Below are 18227 nucleotides of genomic sequence, written 5' to 3' on the forward strand. Positions count from 1 at the left end.
GCTCTCTTGGATTGAGATCTGTTGACTGGGGAGGCCATTTGAGTACAGTGAACTCATTGAACTTATAATAATGAATATGGTAATTATTATTATTATTATTATTATTATTATTATTATTATTATTATTATTATTATTATTATTATTATTAAATTTAATTTTAAGTTGACACAAAAATGGCATGTTCATAGTAACGTTACTAATAATACCGATGTCAATCCAAGTCAGGACAAATTTTTACAGTCACAGCTTAGCTAGGTCTCTGTATTACACTATGTAAAAATCTTATTTGATGAACTTTCATTTCAAGTAAATAAAATGTTAACTCTTACCTTTGTATAACAAATTAAGTCTATCCTCCTCCATAAATATGGTTACTACAACAAAACTTTACATTATGTACACAGTATGACCAGTCTATGAGTGTGACTCACAGTCTCAGCTATCAGCAATTTTCCATTGCTTTAACCAATCAGATTGAAAATATGAGGCTTCTCCGTTGACAAACATGAAAACACACCAATCAGCGTGAGGAGGCGGGCCGTGTTAAAAACACCCTAGTCGCTCCATTTGCTGAAGATTTTCTGCGGAATGAATTATCAATACGGACAGGTAAAGTTTGTCTTCCGGGTTTAACTATTTTACATTAATATATGTGTGTTTTATATTTATGTGATTCTCCGGTTTGTGTCTTAGAATCTGAACTTAATGTACAGAGAAATTATGCATTCGCACAATCGCGTAAATATTTGTAGAAACAGCGTTTTAGGCTAATCAGTTAACGTTAGCCCTGTTGCTACTGTGATGTTAAGTCCAATACGATGGTTTTTGTTTGAACAAATCAGTTAATCGCGTGATTTTCATTAGTTTTTAACGTTAGTGAACATATGCATCATTTTAATTGATGTCCTATGACAAACACGAACAAAAGAAATGTGTCTCTTGAATCTAGCCATGCTGTCCTTTACCTTCATCCGTCAGTAAACCGTAATTCCACATGTATTTCTTGGTCTACAATCATAATATAACAACGTGAGTGTACCAGTGTAACTTCGTTTATTAATGTTTTCACTTTTCTTTCGCTAAACACAGGAGAAGATTCTAGAGAGTCACTTTCATTGTATGGAAAAATGCAGTGACGTGAATGGATTGAATACGTAAATGTGTGCTGTCATGTTATCCCCAGGACTTTGTGAATTATGGTGCGGATTGGAATATCAATATCTGTTTAACATTAGTAATCCGTTTACTGCTGTACTGACAATTATAATTGAAATAAAGTCGGTTTTACGTTCGCACATACACACTTTCACTTTCTTAATATAATTTCAGAAAGGTATTCTTTGCTAATTCTAAGTAGGGGAACCATATTAACAGCCAATGGCTATCAAAGTCCAACATTGTTCAATCAGTTAAATAGTGCTAATGTTGTTTTGAAGTCATTATTACATGCGATTTCAGACCCAATATTCAACGTAGCATGGTAAACTATATAGGGACCATGTCACTGTCACAGGTTAGTGCGTAACATAAAAGTATGGCATTATAATTAATGAGTATTAGCCTTTTTAAATTCTGCTTTAGTATTTTATTGAATGCTAACGTCTGAATGTGTGAATATAAAACTAACTTAACCTCAATACAATTATGTAACTGACAACAGTATTGAGGGAAAGTTGGTTTTATATTTGCAAATGTGCTACCAAATATAGTTTCAGAAAATTATTCTTTGGAAATTCTAAATAGGGAAATCATGTTAGCAGCCCTTCAAAGTACAACACTGTTCAGTCAACTAAATAGTGCTTATGTTGTTTTGAAGACATTCTTGCTTGTAATTTAAAACTCAATATTTAATGTAGCGTGGTAAATAGTTTATAGACAGTGTCACAAGTTGTGCTCATAAAAGTATGTCATCACAATTAATCAGTATTAGCCTTTTTAAATTCTGCTTTAGTATTTTATTGAACGCCAAAGTCTGAATGTGTGAATTTAAAACTAACTTTACCTCAATACAGTTATAACATTAACATTTGAGATTTTTTTTATTATTATTTATTGTTTTGGTGATTCATTTGTCTTTGTTATAGACCACAACTGACAACAATATTGAGGTAAAGTTGGTTTTATGTTCGCTAATGTGGTAACAAATATAATTTCAGAAATATTCTTTGGAAAATGTTGTTTTTCAAGTCATACTTGCTTGTGATTCAAGACCCAATATTCAAAGTAGCATGTCACAAATTGTCACTGGTCAAAAATGAACGAATAAAACCAACTTTACCTCAATGAAAAGCAATTCATTGCATTTCAAGCAACACTAGTTTATTTTAATACATGCTTTTCTTTACTTGTTTCCAAAGGGTTATTCAGGACCAGGGGGTAGTGCTCCCCAGTGGCAGCAGCCTCCAAGGGCACCATATGCAGGTGGTCCTGCTGCTGGACAGTATGGTTCAACTTATGGCAGTGCCCCTCCAGGGCAACAGTATGGAGGAGGGTCTCCATATGGATCTTATGGTCAACCTGGTCCAAGAGCACCATACGGAGGGGGTCAAGCTCCAGGGGGTCCGTACGGAGGTTATGGACAACCTCAAGGAGGACCATACCGTCAGCAGGGACCAGCAGGTTAGAGATGTTTAAGTTAGTTGGCCTGAGTATTATATTGGTAACATACATATGTATTACCAAATTATTTATGTTTGAATATTTGTGTGGTTTCAGTGGCTCTAAAAAGTATTATTAAGCTAAACTTAGATTGATGCTGTATAACATATGATAACTAAGTTTTTAATATACAAACAATGTGCATGGTTTGCATTATGATCATTGTGTTTTTATTAATATGTCTACAGTGGTCAACATTTGAAGTATTTTTAAAAAAGTATCAAAGTTGTCCTAAAACTATTGGACTATACCCATTCTTGACTTAGGACAATATTAAAAACGTATTTGGTCCACTTCAAATGTTGACTACTGTATTCAGCATTACCCGGGATAGACGAATGAAATAAAAGCAATGTAGGATCTGTAAGTAAAAACTTAATATTATCAGCAGAACTTTTAAAGTGAATTAATATAAATAAACACAGATATTCATCTTGCTCACCAGCGTTTGAAAAGTAAATGATCAAATAACAGAAAGCAAAATCCAATAAAAAGCTGAATATGAACTTTTAAAAAAGGTTATTATATTTGTAAGAATGTTGTAACCGTGTTATTGTCAAGTATTCATTCATACCGTTTGTACTTGAAATAACTTAAAAAGTTCTGCTATTGTCCTTTATAATCAGTAGTATAACAAAACTTTTAGGAAGATTTAAAGGTCCTGTGTGGTGCTTTGAAATGTGCATCTTTTATTCGATGTTTGATGTAATCTCTACCAAAACACGAAGAGAGGGTGGGACAAGTGTAACTCCTCCTCTTTTTCAAAACAGGCAATAGCATTTTGTTTTATCACCACTCTGCTAGTTAGAGTGGTTAAGCTCAAGCACATCAAATGTGAAGCGTCTTGAATGGGGTGGGGCATCTCAGATACTAGAGAGCATTTGATTGGTCACAATTTGATGAGAAACTGAAGTATGAGGTCACGTGAATAAATAAATAAATAAATAAATGATCCATTTAGGCAGAAGTGACAAGCTGCAAGCTTACTTATTTATATCTGTTTTATATTTACAAATTTCATCACTGTTTTGGTGTGCACTAGCTTATAAATATCTTAAATGAACAATATTGATACTAACATCTTAAAAAAAACTTTCTTTTAGTTTCATGGGATCTTTAACAATGACAAAGTCTTCACAAAACAGCATTTTATTTTGAGTCAACATATTAGCTCACCTTGTTTTCTAAGTGTAAGTTTCTCTGAACCTGCCATGAGTTGTCACTCAATCCATGAGAAAATGAAACCGGTTAAGCAAAGGGGTAAAGTTAAAATATTGGTTTGTGCTCCAGTAATTCACTTTTTAGACTAATTTCTTGTCTATGCTGGGACAATAATCAGAAATGCATAATCTGACACAGTGACTATTGTAACAGACAGAAACACAGTTTAGTTTTAAACCTGGATTAAAGCTTTTAAATGTCTTAGAAATGTAATCTATATATTGTCAATTCATAACCTATTAATAAATAGACTTAACCCTTATTTCAAATCAAATCACTTTTATTGCCACATCATCAGCAGCACGTGTACTATGATGAGTGAAAAGCTTAGGTGCTGGCTCCAAAATACAACAACAGTGCAAAATACAAAAACATACTCCAAAAAACAAAACAATATACATTATTTTACGAAGTAAAATATATTTATATAGTAAATAGTATACAATATATTTATATATAGTATATTTTACAATGTACGTTATTAAAACAATATACAATATTTTAATTGCAACGATGAATAGATCATCTAAAAATGAAAATTGTCTTCATTTACTCACTTGACTTGACTTTTTTTTTTATACCAGTTTTTTTTTTCTGTTTAACACAAAACAAGATATATTGAAAAATGTTGGAAACATGTAATCATTGGCTTCCATAGTAGGAAAAATGTTCACACGTTACAGTAAGGTTTCATTAGTTGATGTACTTACTAACATGAACTAATAATTAGCAATACTTGTGCAGCATTTCCTAATGCATTATCAGCATCCAAATTCATGAGTTAACATGAACTAACAATGAATAACTGCTCAATTCCCCTTACTGTAAAACACTTTTTATTGGACTTTCCTGCTTTAATGATTCCAGAAGGCTTTTTTATGAAATGAACTTTCTTAAGGACATTTTTAACAAAGTGTCACTAGGATCAATTTTAGACTTTTTATCATGTAAAAATCTTATTTAATTTATGTATTCATTTGTTTGTTGTTTTTAATTGTATATTTATTATTGAAATGTTCTTGCCATGAAAATAGCCTTGGTTGCTGTCATTGCTGGCATTAAATTAAAAATACATTACATTAAAAATGAATTACTGTGATAAAATGTGATTAAATATTGTATTTAATGTATTGTTCATTTTTTTGTCTCATTAACTGATACGACCTCATCGTCAAGTGTGACCAGAAAAACAAATACTATGGAAATTAATGGTTACTAGTTTTTTGTGTGTTTACTTGATCAACAATAATAACTGGTTTTGAACAAATAAAGTGTGCAAATGATGACATAATTTTAATATGTGAGCTATCCCTTTAATTATACAATAAACATTCCTAAATATGATCTGATAGAAAAATATAATAGGAATGTGGTTTGCAATCTATCACTTTTAACCGAATGTTTTCCACAGCTTCATACATCTGCAAATGCAGCGTAATAGATGTTGCTCCAGCTTGTGAATTTTTCAGCGTGGTCTCAGGAGTGGTCGGCAGCAGCTCTAGGCTGCATTGACTGATGATGTCTGAGTGTCAGGGTTGGCAGCTAAGACACCGCGAGCCACTGCTGTTCCATCAGGCATGCAATGGCCGAGGGCTGTGAATAAAAGACGAAAGATAGGAATTTATGAAGGCACTGCAGACAAGGTCCTTGATCCTCTTGCACTGCAGCTGTGTCATATGCCCCTCACCGAATGACGGATGCTGATACACCGCAGGATGGCACAAGCATCTTGTACTGATCTGGTACAGAACGTGCCCAGGGGAGAATTAGAGTGATGAGTGTGGTAATTCCGAGAGAAAAGGTTCGTGCGGTTGTGTCTGTCTGCGTTTAAGTCCATAAGTATTCTATAATGTCCTGTGGGAATGGCTGTCAGATTCGAAGACTGTCCTCTGAACAGTGCTTATTCCTCCCGAGGGATACAGTGACCGTCTGCGCTTCACCAAATTGCACAACTTATTCTTGTCCCTCTTGGGACTGAGACGACATATCACTGACAGCGTAGGCTTGTTCATGTTCAACCCATTTCCAATGTTTTTTTTTTCCTCAAATATGACCTGTAGGACTGCTCGTCCTCATCATTATCATCCTTCTGCTCATTTCGCAGAGTAATGAACAATTTCTTTTGTGCATTTATGCATATGCTGTATCCGAAACAGCTTTATTTAGTATATAAGAGATGTCACATAAATATAAATGAGCTCATTTAGTTTAAGCTGTATACGCTAGAGTTATTTTTAAACTTAACCTATCTGTCTATTTATCTTTCGTTCTGTCATTTATCATTTGTCTTTGCTTAGATTTTTGAAATACTAATTTAGTATTTAAATTGATATCTAAAACTAAAAGTTCCTATATAAAGTAAGAAATCATATAGACATTTTTAAACAAAATGTAAATAAAAATACATATAATTACTAAAGGAATATTTATTTTAAATCCACATTTAAATGTAAATGCATGCTAGTTAATTCAAACAAATATTAAAATAATGCTATATTCAATTAACACTGGTGTATACTAATGTGCTTCAGTTCGAAACACTTAAGTTCCGTCAGACTCAAACAATTAAAATATAAATAAATAATAATTATATTAATGATCATTATCATTTCAAACCACATTTTCTTTCTTTCTTTCTTTCTTTCTTTCTTTCTTTCTTTCTTTCTTTCTTTCTTTTTTTCTTTCTTTCTTTCTTAAACCAAAAGACTTATCTTAAATCTTAAAAAAGGAGTAAAATAGGTGCCCTTTATGTGAAACTGTTAATAAACAATTGAAATATTAGGTGCATCCCAAATCACATACTAATGCAGTTCTACACCATTTTGTAGTATAAATAGTGCAAGTAGTGCGTTCACACTGTAAACTCTAAAAAAAATATAGGTGCACTTTAAATACCTGGATGATGCACCGTTAAAATGAAGTGTGGAATGTTGGACACTTCACACACTGAACGGCCATTGCTTTGCTTACGTAGCGGAAGGGGCAGAGCTTTCAGGCACTGATTTTGGACTATTTATTTTGGATTGAGAAAGCAAGATTCTCCTACGAAAGTGATTATACCATCTTCCGATGGTGAATGCGGTTATACTCATGGCAGGTATTATTTGGGAGTTTGGTTATTTATTTCACTAATTTGGCAACCGTCAAACATCATCAGGGAAGCAATTTGAATTTTCTGCTTAGTATAAAAACGTTAGTGTTCCATTTGGGACGACACTACAATCATATACTATGCTGTTGAGTGCGTAAGTGCATAGTGTGTAGTGTGCCATTTGGGACGCATTTAATTATTCTCTAAATAATAATGTATTATTAGTAGTATATTACTATTCTAAAATGTAAGAAAATGGTTTCATTAATTCAATTTAAAAGTTTTGAACTAACTAATTTGCCTTAAATAAATTAATAAAAATGAATCAGACGCACTAAAATAGTTATTGTTTCTGTTTCATTAATTCATGGTTTCATTAATTCAATTTAGATGTTCTGAATGGAATAATTTACCTTAAATAAATGAATCAGACTTACTAATGTAGTGTTTTTTTTTTTTTTTTTTTTGGTTTCATTAATTCGTCGTTTAATTAATTCAATTTAAAAGTTTTGAATGACTAATTTACCTTAAATGAATGAATAAAATAAATCAGACTCACTAATGTAGTCTTTTTTTGGTTTCATTAAATAAATTTAAACATTCTGAATGGACTAAATTACCTTAAATAAACTAATAAATGAATCAGACTCACTAATGCAGTCTTTTTTTGGTTTCATTAAATTTAAACGTTCTGAATGGACAAAATTACCTTAAATAAACGAATAAATGAATCAGACTCACTAATGCAGTCTTTTTTTAGTTTCATTAAATTTAAACGTTCTGAATGGACTAAATTACCTTAAATAAACGAATAAATGAATCAGACTCACTAATGCAGTCTTTTTTTGCTTTCATTAAATTTAAACGTTCTGAATGGACTAAATTACCTTCAATAAACGAATAAATGAATCAGACTCACTAATGCAGTCTTTTTTTGGTTTCATTAAATTTAAACGTTCTGAATGGACTAAATTACCTTCAATAAACGAATAAATGAATCAGACTCACTAATGAAGTCTTTTTTTGGTTTCATTAATTTTAAACGTTCTGAATGGACTAAATTACCTTCAATAAACGAATAAATGAATCAGACTCACTAATGAAGTCTTTTTTTGGTTTCATTAAATTTAAACGTTCTGAATGGACTAAATTACCTTCAATAAACGAATAAATGAATCAGACTCACTAATAAAGTCTTTTTTTGGTTTCATTAAATTTAAACGTTCTGAATGGACTAAATTACCTTCAATAAACGAATAAATGAATCAGAATCACTAATGTAGTCTTTTTTTGGTTTCATTAACTAAATTTTAACGTTCTGAATGGACTAAATGACCTTAAATACAAACCCAACAGATCACTCAGATCTTTAGGAGCAAATAAGCTAGAAATTCTAAGAGTTCAGTCAAAGCAGGGTGAATCGGCTTTCAGCTACTACGCCCCTCACTGCTGGAATCAGCTTTTAGAAATGATCAGATGTGCTCCAACATTGGGCACATTCAAATCAAGACTGAAAACACATCTGTTTAGCTGTGCCTTTACTGAATGAGCACTGTGCTACGTCCGACAGATTGCACTATTCTATTTTTCTCTTCTTTTTCATTCTTTTATAACACATTTTATCTGTTTTTATGCTTATTTGTTTTATATTTTTAACCATTTTTATTATTTGTTTTATTTTTCTTATACTTGTTTCTTTTATTCCTGTTTGTGTAAAGCACTTTGAATTGCCACTGTGTATGAAATGTGCTATATAAATAAACTTGCCTTGCCTAAATAAACGAATAAATGAATCAGACTCACTACTGTAGTCTTTTTTTGGTTTCATTAATTAAATTTAAACGATCTGAATGGACTAAGTTACCTTAAACAAACGAATAAATGAATCAGACTCACTAATGTAGTCTTTTTTTGGTTTCATTAATTTGTGGTTTCGTTAATTTGATTTAAACGTTATGAATTAAGTAATTTATCGTAAATAAAAGAATAAAAGAATCAGTCTTACCAATAAAGTCCTTTTTTTGTTTGGTTTCATTAATTCATGGTTTCATTAATTCAATTTAAAAGTTCTGAATGAGCTAATTTACCTCAGGACGACGCAGTGGCGCAGTAGGTAGTGCAATTGTCTCACAGCAAGAAGGTCGCTGGTCCGAGCCTCGGCTGGGTCAGTTGGCGTTTCTTTGTGGAGTTTGCATGTTCTTCCTGCGTTCGCATGGGTTTCCTCCGGGTGCCCCGGTTTCCCCCACAGTCTAAAGACATGCGGTACAGGTGAATTTGTAAGGCTAAATTGTCCGTAGTGTATGAGTGAGTGTGTATGGATGTTTCCCAGAGATGGGTTGTGGCTGGAAGGGTATCCGCTGCGTAAAACATATGCTGGATAAGTTGGCAGTTCATTCCGCAGTGGGGACCATGTATTAATAAAGGGACTAAGCCGAAAAGTATATGAATGATTGAATAATTCACCTTAAATGAATGAATAATAATGAATCAGACTCGCTAACATAATCCTCTTTATCCCCCTATTGCAGGTAACATTCCACCCGGTGTCAACCCTGAAGCCTACCAGTGGTTTTCAACAGTAGATTCAGACCAGAGTGGCTACATTAATGCAAAAGAGCTGAAGCAGGCACTCATGAACTTCAACAACTCCTCTTTCAATGACGAAACCTGCATTATGATGCTCAGTGAGTGCCTCCGTTGTTAACATAAACCTCCTGACAGCAGTTACATTATCTAGTAGATGCTTAAATCCCCATATAACTGAATTTAGAGCACCGCAATGTCAAGCAAACAATACAAAAATAGAAGTCATCTGATGACACCCGCCAAAGGAAATTGAAGTAGGAATCTGTCCTTTGTCTTCATTTCCAGATATGTTTGACAAGACTAAATCGGGCCGTGTAGATGTGTTTGGTTTCTCCGCATTGTGGACGTTTCTGCAGCAGTGGAGGGCAGCGTTCCAGCAGTTCGACCGTGACCGATCCGGATCAATTAACACCAATGAGATGCACCAGGGTGAGTCTGTTTAGAGGTCAGGAGAGATGACCGTTTGCAGTTATAGATGCATGTTCACACTGGTATGACGACAGTTACAGCGAGTAATCACAGATTCCAACATTGCATTGCTAGTCTGTGTTCAGGGGCCAAATGCATTGGCTTGACATACTTGACAGTGGTGGGTGAACTTGGCTGGTTATTATATTATATTATATTATATTATATTATATTATATTATATTATATTATATTATATTATATTATATTATATTATATTATATTATATTATATTATATTATATTATATTATATTATATTATATTATATTATTTAAATGGTTATTATGTTAATAAATTCTAAAAAGAAATCTTTATCATAGTCTCCACAAAATCATAAGAATCTGCTTATGTTTTGTGGAGGCTGATAAAGTTTTCTGCTCAGCATTGTTTCATAAAGGGTTCAATTTATTTTAAAGTTTTTAAACATTCTAGAAGTAATTTAGCTAAAAATGCAACTTTAGAATACAGAAGCAATTACAATTAAATGTATTATTTCGCAATATAACTGCTTTATTGTATTTTTAATCAAATATATTCAGGCTTGATGTGCAGAAGAAATCTTTTAAAAGCATTAATTTTAATATAATATAATATAATATAATATAATATAATATAATATAATATAATATAATATAATATAATATAATATAATGATTTGCAAATATGAGTATGACCCTTCAAAAATATTTAATAGGATGCTTAATATTAATGTATTTGTTAGGGCTGCTCAATTTGGAGAATGTAATTGTGATTATCTGATCAAATTTGTGATTTAAAATGCGATTTACTATAATTTCATAAAAGAGCTGCAGGTTTGATGTGGTTGTTTTAATTGCACCAAAGAAAGACCAAGCATAATCACAAAGTATACTACACTATGCTTCTGTTTATTTAATACCATTTTTTCCAATAAAGTTGTCAGTTGTCATGACAAATTAAGAAAATAACTACAGTATTTTCAGTTCAATTAAAGAAATTATATAAGATGTAAAACACCTTTAAAATCTTTAAATATACATACGTATATATATACATATACATACATATATATATATATATATATACATATAAATATATATATATATATATGTGTATATGTATATATATGTATATGTGTATATATATATATATGTATATGTGTATATATATATATATATATATATATGTATGTGTATATATATATATATATATATATATATATATATATATATATATATATATATATATATATATATATATATATATATATATGTATATATATATATATATACATATATATATATATATATATATATATGTATATATATATATATATGTGTATATGTATGTATATGTGTATATGTATATGTGTATATGTATATATATATATATATATATATATAGAGAGAGAGAGAGAGATATTACAGCTTTCATTTTTCCATCCGTAGCAGTAAAATAGGGGCTCATTGGTTTTTCTGTAACAGTTGTCTGCTTTTTAAGTAGTTGGAACATTTTAATTAGGCTACTTGCGCTCGCCTCCCTCGGCCCAGTAATAATCTAAATAATCGCAGCTTTTACCATTTGAAAATCGCATCTTTTCAAATCGTGATTTCGGTTTAAAAACCATTAATCGTGCAGGCCTAATATTTGTGCATAGATTAATCAGTTATAAAGTCAAATCTGGAGCTAATCTAAGAAAATGACAATCCAAAAACGAGTACACCCATATTTATATGTTAGTGAAAACTCATACACTATGTACAATTTTTGTTTAACCAGTTCACCTATAGCACATGTCTTTGGACTGCGGTGGAAACCAGAGCACCAAGAAGAAATCCACATGAACATGGGGAGAACATGCGAACTCCACACAGAAAGTCCAAAAACATGTGGTATAGGTGAATTGGGTGAGCTAAATTGTCCATAGTGCATTTGTGTGAATGCCTTGGGTTGCAGCTGGAAGGGCATTGGCTGCATAATACATATGCTGGATAAGTTGGCAGTTCCTTCCACTGTGGTGACCCCAGATTAATAAAGGGACTAAGCCGAAAAGAAAATGAATGAATGTAATTTGTACTATGTCATTTGTTGTTGTTCCTTATAAACCTACAAGCCATTCGCCACTAGTTTTATTTACATGTTGTGCGTTTTTAGTCAAGCAATTTTTGCATGCAATGAATTCTGTTGTTGACTTTTGCTTTGCTTAAGTAACAAGGCTTGATCAGTGAACTAATCATAACCTCAGTCTAAACACAGGAAGTTTTTACTGCTTTCATCAACTGTTTTTCTGTATCTTTTCCGCAAAGATAATTCACGTAGCCTTTCACATATCTATTTGAAAATTATAGTGTTTTTGTTTACTGCTCTAGGGATTTGCTCAATAGACAAATCATAATTACAATTATCCTTGATTAGTCAAGTATCCCGGAAAAAAACAACAACAAATGTGTTTAAATCTAGAAAGTTTAGGTGACATAAACACTCAAGATTTAGTAGTCGCAAAAAAGTTTAAAAGTAAAGAGGCTGTTGCAAAGCTTGTGTTTTCTTCTGTGAAATTCTTTTTCCATCTAATCCTGCGCAATTTTATTGTTGAAACGTCATGACAAATTGCTCTTAAAATAACCTCAAAACTCGTAGCTGCTGTCTTGCAGTGCCTTTTTTATACTCATTGATTTTGAATGAACAAGGCTATTCACGACTGCTGGAGCAGTATTTCATCTGCTGCGATAGTTGAAGCCATTATAGAGATGTGAATAGGACTGAAAGTGCATGGACGATTACTGCTGAGTGACAGTGTTGATAAAAACTGTGCAAAAAAAACAACTGTGAGTGGGACCTGTGAAAAAAAACACACATGTAGATTTTGTGTTTCGGGGGGGAGGGATAAGTCCTTTGTTTTGCAATAAGATGCTCAAACCTGTTTGCATCTGGTGTTAAGATGTGTTTTTCTCAATCTGGAATTTTATTACATTTTATTTTCATTCATCAATTTTCTTTTCGGCTTAATCCCTTTATTAATCAGGGGTGACCACAGTGGAATGAACCGACAACTTATCCAGCATATATTTTTTGCAGCACATGCCCTTCCAGCCACAACCCAACACTGGGAAACATCCACACACTCTTACATTCACACACATACAGCCAATTTACTGTAGCTTATTTCATAATATATATATTTTTTTTGTTGATCTTGAATTTTTATTTTATTTTAAAGGAATAAATAAATAAGAATTCCTTCAATTTATTATTTAGAAGATTTATATTTAGTTTATATTTTATAATATTTAGTTTTTGTCAATTTGAAATATTTATTTTATTTTAAAGAAAGAATGAAATGTGCAAGAATGCCTATAATTTAAGATTTAGCAGATTTATATTTAGTTTATATTTAATTTTATAATATTTAGTTTTTGTCAATCTGGAATTTTTTAACATTAGTTTTAAATAATGAAATGAGCAAGTATGCCTTCAATGTAATATTTAGCCGATTTATGTTTAGTTTTTTTAATTTATAATATATAGTTTTTAATAATCTGGAATTTTTTTTTATTTTATTTGGAGTTTTTTAGAAAAAGAAATGAGCAAGAATGCTTTCAATGTAATATTTAGCAGATTTACATTTAGTTTATAGTTATATTTTATAATATTCTGTTTTGTCAATCTGAATTTTAATTTTATTTTAAAGAAAGATGTCGGCGCCAGTGGTGTAGTGGTTAGTGCGTCGACACATGCACTCCGGTGATTGCGGCGACCCGAGTTGAGTATTCAATACTCTCTACTGTCCTATCTAATAAAGGTGAAAACCCCTAAAAAAATAATTATAAAAAAAAGAAAAAAGAAAGAAAGAAATGAGCAAGATTGCCTTCAATTTAATATTTAGCCGAATTATAAACTGCTAAAAAAAATAAAGAGGCCACTTAAACAACACAATGTAACTCTAAGAGTTTTTATTTTTTGAGCAGTATATTTAGTTTATATTTATATATTTTAGAATATTTATTTTTTGTCAATCTGGAATTATTTAATTTAATATTTAGCAGATTTATATTTACTTTTGTTTATATTATTTTGTTTTTTTTTTTATCTGAATTTTTTATTTTATTTTAACAAACTCGTTTAAATAGAAAGGTTTGGTCACATAAACACTCAAGATTTAGCAGTCGAAAAAAAAACAAGTTTGGAAAAAGGCTGTTGCTAAGCTTGTGTTTTCTTCTGTGAAATTGTTTTTCCACCTAATCCTTTGCAATTTCATTGTTGAGACGTCATGAAAAATGGCTCTTAAAATAACCTCAACTTGTAGCCACTGTCTTGCAGGAATTTAATTGAAATACAAAAAAGAAATAAGCAAGAATGCCTTCAATTTACCATTTACCAGAAATATTTATAATGTTAAAAACGCTTAATGTTGAAAAGTTTTATTCAATGAAAGATCTTTAAAAAAACTGCATTAATTTAATTCAATTCATCTATATTTCTACAGCACTTTTACAAAGTTCTAGTAAATTGAAACTGTCAGTCCAGTTTTTAGAGTTGAAGTTCAGTTCACTGTGTTTTAATTTTCACTGCTGAAAGTCCAAACACTGAAGAGCAAATCGATTGATGCGCAGCTCCATAAGTCCCAACCAAACAAGACAGTGGCGACAGTTGCGAGAAACAAAACTTCACCAATTGATGAAAATGAAGTAAAATCAAGCTTGAAATCTGGCATCACAATTGTCTTTTAGAAGACAACTTTAAAAAATCAAAGGGGTAGTTCACTCAGGAATTGAAATGCACTCATTTACTTATACTGAAGTGGTTCCAAAGGTTTTATTTGTTTTGTTTGTTTGTTTTGAACACAGAAGAAAATATTTTGAAGAATGTTTGAAAATGTAGTCAAGGACATCCATACCAGGAAAAAAATTACCGTAGAACAGAAAAAAAATAATTAATACATGCTTGGAAAAAAAAGTGTAAATGATGGTTGAATTTTCATTTGCCCCTTGTAAAAAATCCCCAATATTATTTAAGAAATAATAATACCAGGGTTTATACAGTCATGAAAAACCTGGAAAAGTCATTGAATTTTGACATGGCATTTTCCAGGCCTGGAAAAGTTCTGGAAAAACAGAAAAAAACACAATGTTTTGGAAAACGCATAGAAATTAGTTGAACAAATATCTGTATACTTAAATAATGGTTAGTTGTCTTTACTTCTTTTCTGTCCTTGGCACAAAACATGCTCTCACATTATTACTGCAGTGTAAGCTTTATCTAAGTACATTTTACATAGATATAAAAATACATTTCAAGAGTTCCCACTTAGATATTCTTGGCGTATAAAGCAGGTTTGGCATGCTGTCCCAGGAGAGAACCCTGAGCTCGGAGATATTTGAGCCCAGGGCTCCCGCCCGGTCGATAAGCATATCAGGAGATCCGAGATCAGGTAGGTCTCGAGAGCTCCCCCTTTAGAAAAGGGAGGAAAAGGAGGAGATGGGGTGGAAGGGGGGATTCTTCCAAATGAAGATAGAACAGTAGGGAGAAAATGATCCATTTATAGTAAACTAGGATCACTCTGATTGGATTATTACTGATTACAGATGAGTGGCCAGACGTGCTCAATCATATCACGTGCTCCTCTCGAAATTAGTTTATGAAACTTCACTTAAACTAAATAAATTGTTGTGCGTTTTATGATATGCTGTAATAAATTTGAGCGTGCATTGTTTTTCTTATTATTTACCACATATAGAAATATCCAACGTAGCAAAATTGCTCTGGCCCATACAATCAGGTCTTGCTTGGCCATATGCCGCAGTGAATTATGGTACATGAGTGGACCAAGTCTGGCTTCCAGACAAGGGCCAAACATGGACCATATCTGGGTCAAGACTCAGCCAAGTCAATAACTTAAAACTGGGCCTGAACTGGGCCAGATAGGTTGGTGTCTCATCATTGCAATAAAATCGATAAACCATGAAGCATTGCAATTGAGGCACACTATGGGCGTGCTTTTTCTCAAAGCGACCTGATTGGTAGATTTTTATTTTTATTTATTTTTTTCTTTACTCAAAAATTATTTAATGTATATTAAAAGTGGGTCAAGATAGTTCAAACTTACATGGCCCATATATCATTTTTTAACATATGGGCCAAATACTACATTTTAAATCTGGTTTAAATCTTATGTGCAACCTTAAAGACGGTGCTACCTCTGCCAAACACAGACCAAGTTTGACCCACATGCTGTAACTCAGTGCTGGATGAATGCCTGCTGTGCCTGCTTTGTCAAATCTCAGCCAGAATTCTTTGCTACCTGGCATGGGTTATGAAATTTACTTGAAAGTCATGGAATTTTAGTATTAAAAACATGTATGAACTCTGTAAAACTCAAATGAATGTTTATTGAGGAGCAAATCAGCATTTTACAGTAATTTCTGACACTAAAGAATACAGTAATAGTGGCTCTAAACTCATCTTCAAATCACATAAATAGATATAGTTTTAAAACATACTATTGAAATAGAAAATATATTTATAATGTCTCTATACATTATTATTGATCAAATTCACGTAGTCAACTAAAACAAGTCACATTTATCCCGTTCCCCACTGTCTTTTTTTGCAGCATTATCTCAGATGGGCTACAATCTGAGTCCTCAGTTCATTCAGGAGCTGGTGAACCGTTACTCTGTGCGCGGTGGGACCAAGGTTCTCCAGCTGGACGGCTTCATTCAGGTGTGTACGCAGCTCCAGAGCATGACCCAGTCCTTCAGAGAGAAAGACACCGGCATGACGGGCAACGTGAGGATGAGTTATGAAGACTTTCTGTCTAGTGCCATCACCAGACTCATGTAAAACAATCGAGACGCTTGAACCTGAATGAATGAATGAGTGGCACCACACTTGATACCCTCAGCAGTGCCTTTCTGAGCTGAAAACTGTGTTCGTTCAACTTTGCCAATTAGCTTAGCATGTAACTAGCACTTATTGCAAGAGATGACTGTTATGACATCTGCTTTAGACAGGTCTAATACAGTAATTCAAGACTAAACTATTGCCAAAAATATCAGTGGTGCATGTGAATAAAATGCCATAAGCTATGCAGCAAGCACTGTTTACTAATTAATCAGAGTTTGTCTTGATAGTATGAATATCTTTATTTTTATTCTTTTGTTATAATGGATATTTCTGTACTTTTTAAATATGCAAATTAATATTAATGCTTGAAAGGCAGCTTTGCTTAGCTTTACCTTTCCTAAGCTTCTTATTTATGTATATTCTCGTCCCCTCTTCCCCATATATTGATTTTGTTTTGTCCTGGTGTTTTGCTTCTAATTAAAATAAAATAAAATGAATTAATAGCTTGCATTTGTTTAATTGAGGTTTTTATTTTTTGTTGTATTTTTCCCATTTTTGTTCATGTTTAAAATAAAAAGTTATATATTTTAAAATGGCGTCTGTTCATATTAAATTGTAGTATACATACACTCACCGGCCACTTTATTAGGTACACCTGTCCAACTGCTCGTTAACGCAAATTTCTAATCACATGGCAGCAACTCAATGCATTTAAGCATGTAGACATGATCAAGATGATCTGCTGCAGTTCAAAGCGAGCATCAGAATGGGGAAGAAAGGTGATTTAAGTGACTTTGAACATGGCATGGTTGTTGGGGCCAGACGGTCTGAGTATTTCAGAAACTGCTGATCTTCTTTGATTTTCACGTACAACCATCTCTAGGGTTTACATAGAATAGTCCGAAAAAGAGAAAATATCCAGTGAGCGGCAGTTCTGTGGGCGCAAATGCCTTGTTGATGCCAGAGGTCAGAGGAGAATGGCCAGAATGATTTGAGCTGATCACACTAGGTGCCACTCCTGTCAGCTAAGAACAGGAAACTGAGACTACAATTTGCTCAGGCTCACCAAAATTGGACAATAAAAGATTGGAAAAACGTTGCCTGGTCTAATGAGTCTCAATTTCTGCTGCGACATTCAGATGTTAGGGTCAGAATTTGGTCAACAACATAAAAGCATGGATCCATCCTTTCTTGTATCAACGGTTCAGGCTGCTGGTGGTGGTCTAATGGTGTGGGGGATATTTTCTTGGCACACTTTGAACCCATTACTACCAATTGAGCATCGTGTCAATGCCACAGCCTACCTGAGTATTGTTGTCCATCCCTTTATGACTACAGTGCACCCATCTTCTGATGAGTACTTCCAGCAGGATAATGCGC

The 18227-nt window shown here is 32.7% G+C and overlaps 1 protein-coding gene across 1 annotated transcript; it reads left to right on the plus strand.

The window, feature by feature from the left end:
* The first annotated feature begins 541 nt into the window (after window positions 1–541).
* Window positions 542–17348, plus strand: pef1 (penta-EF-hand domain containing 1). The gene is made up of 5 exons (XM_056480426.1): window positions 542–610; window positions 2359–2620; window positions 9500–9655; window positions 9843–9986; window positions 16615–17348. The coding sequence occupies exons 1-5, from the start codon at window positions 590–592 to the stop codon at window positions 16842–16844; spliced, it is 813 nt and encodes a 270-aa protein (XP_056336401.1). The 5' UTR covers window positions 542–589; the 3' UTR covers window positions 16845–17348.
* The last annotated feature ends 879 nt before the right edge of the window (window positions 17349–18227 follow it).

This window comes from Danio aesculapii, chromosome 19, assembly GCF_903798145.1.
Source record: "Danio aesculapii chromosome 19, fDanAes4.1, whole genome shotgun sequence".
NCBI classification, from domain to species: Eukaryota; Metazoa; Chordata; class Actinopteri; order Cypriniformes; family Danionidae; genus Danio; species Danio aesculapii.